The 10383-nt window shown below is 26.1% G+C and overlaps 1 protein-coding gene across 1 annotated transcript; it reads left to right on the forward strand.

Moving 5' to 3' along the window:
* Positions 1-93: 93 nt before the first annotated feature.
* On the forward strand, positions 94-8758 carry LOC107454287 (Ubiquitin-related modifier 1). The gene is made up of 5 exons (XM_043044174.2): positions 94-254; positions 1903-1973; positions 5356-5437; positions 5524-5572; positions 8585-8758. The coding sequence occupies exons 1-5, from the start codon at positions 232-234 to the stop codon at positions 8651-8653; spliced, it is 294 nt and encodes a 97-aa protein (XP_042900108.1). The 5' UTR covers positions 94-231; the 3' UTR covers positions 8654-8758.
* The last annotated feature ends 1625 nt before the right edge of the window (positions 8759-10383 follow it).

The raw sequence follows: 10383 nt of genomic DNA on the forward strand, positions 1-10383 counted from the left end.
AAAATCATGGGAGTTCAAAATCAGTAGCTTTTTATAATTTAAAATGCAATTTTTTAAATTAACGATTGAGTCATAAAAGTTACTTTTATTTGTAACTTTGAAAACGTTGCTCCACATGTGTTTGTTTGTCAACAAATGATTATTTGAAAGAGAAAGTTTATTTCTGTAGTTTCGTCGCAAAAATTAGTTCGTTATAACTAATTATTATTTTATTAATAAATAAATTGAATCATGGAAGTTAATGTGCATTTTAGGTAGGGAATAGAAGAAGCTACTAAAAATTAAATTGAAACTGGTTCATTTTCTAAGAGTAAATGAACATATTTTGATTTTGCATCATTGCAGATATTCTGCAATTAAAAATATCATCTAGTAAATTTTTAAAATGCTATTATTTATTTGATATTTCTTACACTTGGTACAAACTAATATGCTCTTTCCATTTTGTAAATTATTGTTCTTAAGCAATGTTGTATAAGAACTGGTATAAACATAAATTAAATTGAACGTAGTTAAAATAACTCACATGAACATGCTCAATAAGTTTTAAATGATTTGCATCCAGTAAAATATAATTTTAAAGATATTAATAAACGTTGGAATAATTTTAATGAGATAAAAATGATGGATAAATCGTTTAACAACGATGATCTCTTATTAGCAATAAATATTTTAATATACATATTAGACTACCTAGATAGTTTGCTATTAAATCTGTATATAATAATGTTCCAGATAAATGTAATGACGGGATTCTAAGTACCAGTTTTTGGAATTTAGAAAGATCTTAATGCTGGTTTTTTGAGTTTTCTGTAATTTAAACATGCAGATGAGTACCTAATTTGTCATGGCAATATTTCCCCATCGGTACCAATTCACGCAAACTACAATTACTAAGGTGCCTAAAGGATTTTAAACTGGCAAAATTTTTTATCTAAGAATTAAGTAAAGATTTGTTCGAGGGTGACTACGAGTTATGCTTTTCAAGTTGGTTCCTCTCTAAGAAGTTTTTTCTTCAGTCTGGTCTTCATACACAACGAGTTTTATACTGCAAGTAATTGCTTTTGCTGAAAATTGTAATAATAGCATGGCTGCTTAGCATTTCTCTGTAAATGAGAAACAAGTTCAGGAATGGAAAAAAAAGGAAAACTGGCTTAGTGCAGATTTCCAGATCAAAAAGTGCATAGCTAGGCTGTCGCTCTATGTTTCAAGAGTTAAAAAACACTCTTATCGTGGATTGGAGAAGTTCGATCGAATGGGCTGATTGTAACCCATACTGCCATTTTCATCTGAGCGATAACTTTAAGCAACCAGAATTTGCCTAGAACAAACTGAAGGATTTCTTTTTGAAAATACTTGCAAACGTATGTTTGGGTTGGTTGTGTTTGCAATGATAAACATGACACAATGATCTTCTGAATGGAGTAAAGGTTTTGATTTAAATTCTTGACTGGATTTTTTCTTAATTTAAATGCAATTTCCCGTTGTAAATTTGCCCATAATTTACTGCATTGATGTTTTTTTTAGGTTAAGGAATCTGCATTGATGTTTTTTTAGGTTAAGGAATCGTTCGGTTGTTTTTATTTGTATTGGATTCACATATAAACTTAAAAAGTGATACATGCAAATATTTAGCACAATCACATCGCTACATTGAAATGAAATATCTAGTCAATCATCTTTTTATGAGAAATGAACTTTTAAACACCTTTTATCTGCTCTTAAACCATACATAATTTTAAAAATTAGTTGAGCAACGTTCATAAAAGATCAGTGCTATTAATTAAATTTATCCAAAATACCTTGTTTTATTACTATAATAATTCAACAAGTTTTAAATTGTTTTATTTCTTTTATGCTTTCTTATTTATAAATTATTAATTTTTGTATTATTTATTCTAGTGGTGGTCTAGAAATTTTATTCAGCAATCAAAAGAAACATAAAGTTGTTCTTCCTAGTATCAGCGAAAAGTGTATGGTTTTCTAAAATTTGTAATTTATTAATAATTGCTTTTATTATTTTTAAATTTATTGATTCTATATATTTACTGTAAATGCACAACAAATTAGATTACTTTTAAATGCAGTAAAACATTAATAATGAAAAGTATATAACAATAGCATAAATTGGGCAAATCAGTGTTATTGATTTTTTTCATTGATTTTACTAATTTATTATCACAGGTGCCAACTTGCTCTGCTTCATGGAAATTGTTTTTCTAGTCATAATTAATTTGCTTGGGTTAGCAAATTTCATTTAAAATTTTGTCACATATCTCTACATTCAGATATTAATATAACATGCAGTGCAACTTTATTTGAATAATTTCTTAGTGCCCTCTAAAGTATTGAGGTAATTGAATGCAATTAAGTAATCTTTTAATTCGTTACCACTTTATAAAATATGCAGAAAGCAGAGCAGTTGATATCTCTGTATTTAAATCAAGGATATCAACTTTTAAATTTTTTAATGAAACTTCTTTATATTTGCATGAGGAAAAATCTAAGATTTTTCTTCTACGTTAACATTTTTGAATTTCAATTTTGCAAATTTATAGTGATAAGATATTTCAGACATTTGCAAACCAAAAAAAAAAAATTACAGATGTGAATTTTACTTTTTTTTGTTTTGTTTTTTGAAAAATTCTATAGTTAAGAAAGAATAGATCAGCTAATGGTGTTGAAAAAGAATCTATACTTTGTGCAAGCTTTTTATACTTTAATTAAACTTATCTTTGTAAAAAGATACATATACTTCCATATACATACATATATTTATAATTACTTTTTTTTGTAACATCTTAATTGAAAGGCCTATAACATCATTGCTATTTTATTTTTATTTTATCAAAGTAAATATTTTTAACTGCCATTTTTAGAAAATTTACAAATCGTAAAGTCTATGACATCAGACATCATTTCAAAATCTGACATAAGTAAAACATGTTTATTTCTTAAAAAATTTAGGTAATGTGATGCAATTTTGTGCAATAAAGTGTCCTATTTGCCAAAATAAACAGAATTTTCAGACACATTTATTAGATGCAAGATGTTTAGCACCATTTGAAGGAGTGGTATGAGTAGAAACTGTTAGTTCATAAAAGTTATGCAAATTTCGAAAATAGATTTTTTAAGTTTCTCTTCTATCATTACAATCTTGATTATTTTAAATCAAAATAAATACAATATTTGACTTTTTTAGGAACAATTGTGGATCATGCTCTATTTTTAAAAAAATGACATGAGTAGAAACTGATCCCCATAATGTAGAGGGTAGCCGCAATCAGGGGTCCCAATATTTCGGCCAAGAGAGAGATCCAAACCAAAGTTTGAACACCTTAATGTTAAGTTTACTTTTTGCGTATTTCGCCATATGTCAAGAACTTTTTTTAGATAATTGAAAATTAATGCACATATTTATAAAATTCATTTATTCAAAGATAATTCCAAGCAAAAAATAACATTTAATAAATATTTATTATTTTATTTGATAATAGTAAAAAAAAAAATTTGAATTGTAACATATACAATTTTCTACATCATTTTAAAAAACGTAATTTTATGTGAAAAAATACAAACTTTAAGCATAATTGGTTAATAGTCCCTGAGAAATTGAATTTTAAAAAGTTGTATATTTAAAATTTGGTTCCTCAGAAACTATTCGACAGATTTCTCTCAACTTTTGTATTTTGCCTTGGAAAATTGCATTCTTTAAAATAATATGTTACAATTCAAAATTTTTTAATTATTATTTTTTAATTAATTTTTGCATGGAATTATCTTTGGATAATTGAATTTTATAAAGGGGGGGGGAAATGTTTCAATTCGCTTAAAAAGTTCAAGATATGGTGAAATATACAAAAAGTAAATTTAGCATAAAGGACACCAATCTTTGGACTGCTTTCCTGACCAAACTATGCGGGCCATATTTCCCTAATAGCAGCTCTATGTTTTGGGGGTCAAAAATTTGAATACATTGAAAAAAAAAAAAGGGTTTTTTCAGAGAAAATATGTTTTTGTGTCTGATTTTGTAACTTAAATAAAGTGTCTGCGCTGATTATTCAGAATATTCGAAGTCATCTCCTCGATCAAAGATATGATCATTGGATCGAAACTTAACCAAAGCAGTCTGTTTGTTTTGTTGTGCACTATACATTGATACTTACCCAGAAGTCCTAGTACTCCACAATGTATTATTGTGTAGTATTGTGTATTATTGCAGTATTGTAGCGAAATTGAAATCATTTAAATTTATTTCATTTTTGTAAACTTTTTGATCAAATCTGATTGCATGATCAAAGTTATTAAAATCAAAGTTATTAAATCAAATGCAAATTTTTAAACCTTAAAATTTACTACCTTTTTAAGTATTAAAATGAAATCTCGTGTTTAAATCAGAGAAATTGTTTAAAGTGGTTTTACAATGCAAATTTCCGAAAAAAGTTTTTGAAATGTTCATTGTATCATTTCAGTTTTCATCTCTCTTTACTGAAAAAAAAAATTTTTTTTTCTTGCATTCCTAAATGATTTGCTGCTCAGCAAAGCGCAACTATTTTAAAGAGTGTGTTGTGTGATAATAATAAACTAGTTATCTCTTATATAGCACTGGGCAAAGTAAGAAATTTTATGTAATGTAACATACTTTTGATTAATGTTTCTTTTAAATCAAAACCATACGATCAGAAATCTTAAATTAAAACTGAAATGATTAAAAGAAAAAAATCTTTAAAAGAAAAAACAAAAAATGTCTCAAAAAAAAAATTTCTTTTTTTAATTAAGATGATAAAGATGGTTTGACCTAAAATCAAACTTTAAAATGTATGCTTTGAAATATAAAACTCTAAGACATAAGCTTTGTGTTAATATATAAATTTTTTTTGTTGAAAATTAAAAGCAACTTTTATTGGTTAAAAAAATATCGCGGTGACAATGTATGCTAAGTGGATATTTTGCGATATATTGCCCAGTCCTACTCATGAAAATGTGGGTTCCTTGAGGCATAATTTAGGAAATTAATTTTTAAGTGCCTATGATATATGTACTAATTTAGTAACTTACCCATGAAATAAAAGCTATTTTTAACTGCCATTTCTTTAAAAAAAGTTACTGCTTAGGTGCAAATTGTACGGCACTATTTTAATGAGAGTTACAATTATAAACTAAAACTAGTTATCTCATTATAATGTTGATTTCACAATACAAAATTTATGGAGAAAAAAATTTTTTATGTGCAAGTTGTATGATTGTAATTTCAATCACTTATTAATCAAAATAATTTAATTTTTACTACCTTATTTAAAACCTGTGTATTAAATTTAAATTTCTCTCTTAAAATTGAAATTATTTTTTTTGCAGGGAATATAAAATCTCTTATAGAATGGCTAAAAAATAACTTATTAAAAGAAAGACCAGAGTTATTTACTCAAGGAGACACTGTGTATGTATAATATTAAAAACTGTTATAATTATTATTTTATTTTATTTTTAAAGAATCTATGTTTTCAATGATGATTTATTTTGCAGACGTCCTGGAATTCTTGTTCTGGTAAATGATTCTGATTGGGAACTATTGGTTAGTATAAATTTTTTGTATGACATATCTTTATTCATAATTCTGTTACCAGAATTTATAGTGTCAATCTGCAGTATTATCTTTCTTCCTGAACCAAAATTTATATCTATACATATAGTAAAACCTCCTTTAACGACAGACCTCTAAACTATGGCAACTTCTGAAGAATGACCACATGTTTATGAGACCAAGCGTCTTCCATAGGTTTTACATTATCGGGAGCCACTGAACAACAGCCACTCGTTGCTAACACGAATTTTGTTTTAATTTAAAATGCATCTTAGTCAACTTTTACACCATTTTTCATTTCTTGTTTGCAATAATTTTGACTGATCATCATCATCATATTCAAGTCACTGCTAACAGTTTTTAAGCATTCTTACAATATTATAGTTAATCATAGGTTTAACAGTTCAAACAGCTGTTTTAAATAAAAGTAAATTTTTTTTTATTCTCAATGTATGATGTAAATGTAATGTCTTTTCTCAATGTAATATCTTTTTATAATATCTAAAAGCTTTAACAACTTTGATTTGGTCTTAATTAGTTATGTTACTGTTACTGATATTAGGTTAGGAATTTGTTAGAACAATGTTGGAATATAAACTGTGCAAATTTTACTAATCCTAAAAATTTTACCAACTTAGTATTGGTCTGAATAACTCACATTGTTATTGATGTTAAGTTAAGAATTTGTTGGAACAATGTAGCATTATGAATGTGCAAAATTGTCTTATCCTAAAAGTTTTAGCTACTCAGTCTTGGTCTGAATAAATCTTGTTGTTCTTGATATTAAGTTGATATAAGTCAGTAAGTTTATATTGAGTTGATTGATATTATATAATTTGGTAGAACAATGTTGGAATTTAGTGTGAAAAATTTTCTAAACCTCCAAGTTTTAACAACTTGGTTTTGGTCTGAGTAAATCTTGTTGATTAAATGTGATAATTCGGTACAGCAGTATGGGAATAAAATGTGCCAATTGTTTTTATTGTATAGCTTTGCATTTTGTGTAATCTAATAGAATACTTTGTTTTTAACTTAATACTTAATACTTGTTCATAAGTTTTAGGGCATTTAATCTTACTTGTGTGAAAATGTATGCAATGTACTTTGTTGTGTACTACTTTCTTGTACATTTCTGTGATAATTTTTAAAGGAATTGTTCCTTATACCAGTAGTTCCCAAATGTTGTTCCGTGGAAATGTTAAAGGCTTTCTATGAGTTAATGCTTCTTAAAAAATGTGAAGGGGTTAAAAACTTTGATTATATGTAGATCCAATCTATAATTCGTAATTAAATTAATTTTATGCTTGCGTTTATTAAATTATTTCAAGTAAAACGCTAATGAAATAGAAATGTTTTTTTTTTAAAGAAAGTATGAAAATTCAAAAGAAATTTCTTATGACAATATATTGGACAAATTGTGGAAAAAAAGCATTTATGAAATATTTCATTAGTAATTCCTACCGAGCTTTTCTAACCAAAATAACTTAATTCTTTAATTAGGAAATATATTTCCATAATAACCATTCTCAACAGCAGTTCTTTTAAGCTTTCATTTCAAAGTAAACCTTAATTTGTGTTGTTTTAATAATTTTCAACTTGTGTATTTACACCAGAAACAAATTCATAAACAAGATATAGCACAAGAAGTACAAATTTAATTGTCTGACATAAAACCTAGTTTAAGATAATTAATGACAAAATTACGAAAAATCTTTATTCCTCTACTTAAATATTTTAAATATAGTCTTTTATAGATTTTAACTTTCACAATAACCCGACACTTTATTTATAAAGTTAGGGTTCCACAAAAAGAAGGTTAATTATTTAGGATTCCATAGCCGAAAAAAAAATAAACCGCTACCTTAAACAATATATTTCTTTCTTTTTTTAATGAATTGTTGGCAATTTAATTCTCTTTAAATCAAATAATTAAAAAAAATTTCTTTATTCAATTTTATTTTTACCCTTTTATGATAATTATTCATAAATATTTTTGAATTGTTAAAATTCATGTATATAAAATTTAAAAAAAGCGTAATTCATGTAATCTTTAACATTTCTTTCGAACTACTTTCTCTTAGAAATTCTAATGTTTTAATTGCTTAAAATTAAAAATGATTGGTGCAAATCAATATATTTTAATAGGTGCAATTCGGGAAGTCCCAGCTTCCCTAAGTAGTACCCAAATAACAATTTAAGGTGAACTCAATATTTTTAATTTTGCCTGCACTTATAAACTTCTCTGCATAAGTGATAAATTGTAGTTGAAAAAATCATACAAACAAATAAAATATTGAATCATAAAATTTGCTACCATTTTAAATATTTAAATGAAAATTTTCAGATAAATCGGAATCTGTTGGCAGATATATATTTTTTGCACATTTTTACTACACGACTTAAGAAATCTGTAAATTACTATATGCTATTAATGAGTCACAATATTAATGTAGGAGAAACATTATAAAGGGATTTTTTACTATAATTGTTCATGTTAAATTTTTTTAATAAGGTTTTTTCCACATTTAGGTTTTTCTCAAAATTAAGTGTATAATAATTGTATGTGTATGGAATTGTTAACTTTTGATGCAGATGGGAAACCGGTAATCCTTTTACACGCGTTTTTCTAATGTTCTTATTACAAGTAAAAATATCATTTGAATTATATAAATTTTTTATTTATAAAAATCTGTTTAATAGTTAGTAATAAAAATATGCAATTTAATAAATTTCCATTTAATAGATATATTTAGGTTGGAATACAGAAAAGCAATTTTTATTGGTATTTGATTTTAAGATATTTGATTTTAAGTCTGTAAACATTTTAACTTTTAATATCCATAATATTGTTTCTTCTATAATATTGTATTTTACAAGTTATGAAACATGATTTTGTTCTATAGATTATGCTAGAACTAAAGATGCTTAAAATATTTTGTAAACTAATCCTTATAAAAAATGTTTATTTATTTATTTATTATTATTATTATTTTTTTTTTGTAGGGTGAACTTGAATATGAAATCCAACCAAATGACACAGTTCTTTTCATTTCAACTTTACACGGTGGCTAACTACTTAAATATTAAAATGCTGTAAACTGTAAAATTGTGTAATTATATAATGGTTTTATTATTTATTTTACGATTTTTTTTAATAAACGTTTATAAAATGAAAAATTTTTAGTTACTATTTTAGTGTACAGCATGCAAAAAAAAAAAAAAAAAAATTAAATAAACAAACCACCCTGAATAACTTTTGATCTAATGATTTGGTCTTCACGTTCTAGGACTCAGTGAAGACTAATTCCTGAGAAACTGAATTTTAAAGATGACTTTTTAAAAATTCAATTTCTCTGGAACTATTAGACCAATTTCGTTGAAATTTTACCATGTGAAATTACATTCTTTAAAATGTCAAAAACTGTATATCTTACATATCGAAATTTTTTGACTATTATTAAATAAAATAATAAAAAATAAATATAAACTAAAAGTTTTTTTTAATTTTTTTTTCAAAGAATTATCTTCAGCTATACGAATTTTATAATTGTGTGCAAAAACTTTTCATTTCGCTCAAAAATTTCTCAAGATTCGATGAAAGGCGCAAAAAATAACTTAACATTAAGGGACCCAAAGTTTGGACTGCTCTCTTGTCCAAATTGTGGAGACCCTATTTCCCAGATTACGGCTATGCTCTTTATTTTGGAAATCAGAAATCTGAATCTGTCGGAAAAGAAGGTATGTTTATTAAGAGAAAAAACATTTTTGTGTTTGATTTTGTAACTTAAAATATCGTTTGCACATATTAATTAGCATATTTTAGATGACCCCTTCAAACCATTGAGTCCTAGAAAGTGAAGATGCGATTATTAGATCAGAAGTTGTTCAGGATAATTCGTTTATTTTTTGCGCATCATACAATGTCATTGTTACAAAGCAATGACTGGATATAGTTGAGATCTGAATATAGTACACCCTCCATTTTGGAAGTCCAATGGTGAAGAAGAGGTATATAAAAATTTAGTAATATCTAGCAGTAATTACTTCAATTTCATCTTATTGCTTACTGTAAAAGATGCATGCTACTTTAGCTGTATATTAAACTGAAATATTTTTGAAATACTGTTTGTTGGATTTCCATTTGAAGCAGGTTAGTAACTGAATTACAAATATCATCACACAACGGAATTCTATAGTATAAAATCAACGGATAACGATTTGAATAAAAAAGAAATTTTTTTTTAGAAAACTAGCAAGTAGTATGTTAAGTTTTCATTTAACTAGCACACTAATTGATTCTTAAAAAAAAAGTGAATTTCAAATTTAGAAAATTTTCCAGAGCAGATATTCGATTAAAATCTCAAAAATATACACCAATATCACAAGCATTTATTTACATCCCCTAAAAATTACTAAACGAAATTTATAATTTTTGATGATGATAAGAAATAAAATTTGAAAATTGAGTTGGACATGAAACATTTTTCCCCAGTCTTCTTCACTAACTTTTCGGTGTCCATCTTGACTAACCGTAGACCAGAACCGTTTTACCCCAGTACGGCCGGTCTTCATTCACTATGCAATAACTCTCGGGAGGGGGGAAACTGATATTTCACTTAATTCATTTGTAAAAACTCAAAATGTCAAGATCATCGTTTAAATGTGAAAAATGGACATAAACCGTTCTTGTCTCTTGATCATCAGTTATGTTTTTTAAATGTGTTTCTATAAAACTAAATAATTTGGAATCGGCGGTAATTAAAATTTTAAAAGTTGCGTACTGAAAATAAAAAAAAATTAAC

The sequence above is a fragment of the Parasteatoda tepidariorum genome, chromosome 10 (genome assembly GCF_043381705.1).
Source record: "Parasteatoda tepidariorum isolate YZ-2023 chromosome 10, CAS_Ptep_4.0, whole genome shotgun sequence".
NCBI classification, from domain to species: Eukaryota; Metazoa; Arthropoda; class Arachnida; order Araneae; family Theridiidae; genus Parasteatoda; species Parasteatoda tepidariorum.

Coding starts and splice junctions, on each gene's coding strand:
- LOC107454287 (XM_043044174.2), top strand. CDS start 232: ATGGAAGTTAATGTGCATTTTAG. Junction 255..1,902: donor GAAGTTAATGTGCATTTTAG/GTAGGGAATAGA, acceptor TATTTATTCTAG/TGGTGGTCTAGAAATTTTAT. Junction 1,974..5,355: donor TCCTAGTATCAGCGAAAAGT/GTATGGTTTTCT, acceptor TTTTTTTTGCAG/GGAATATAAAATCTCTTATA.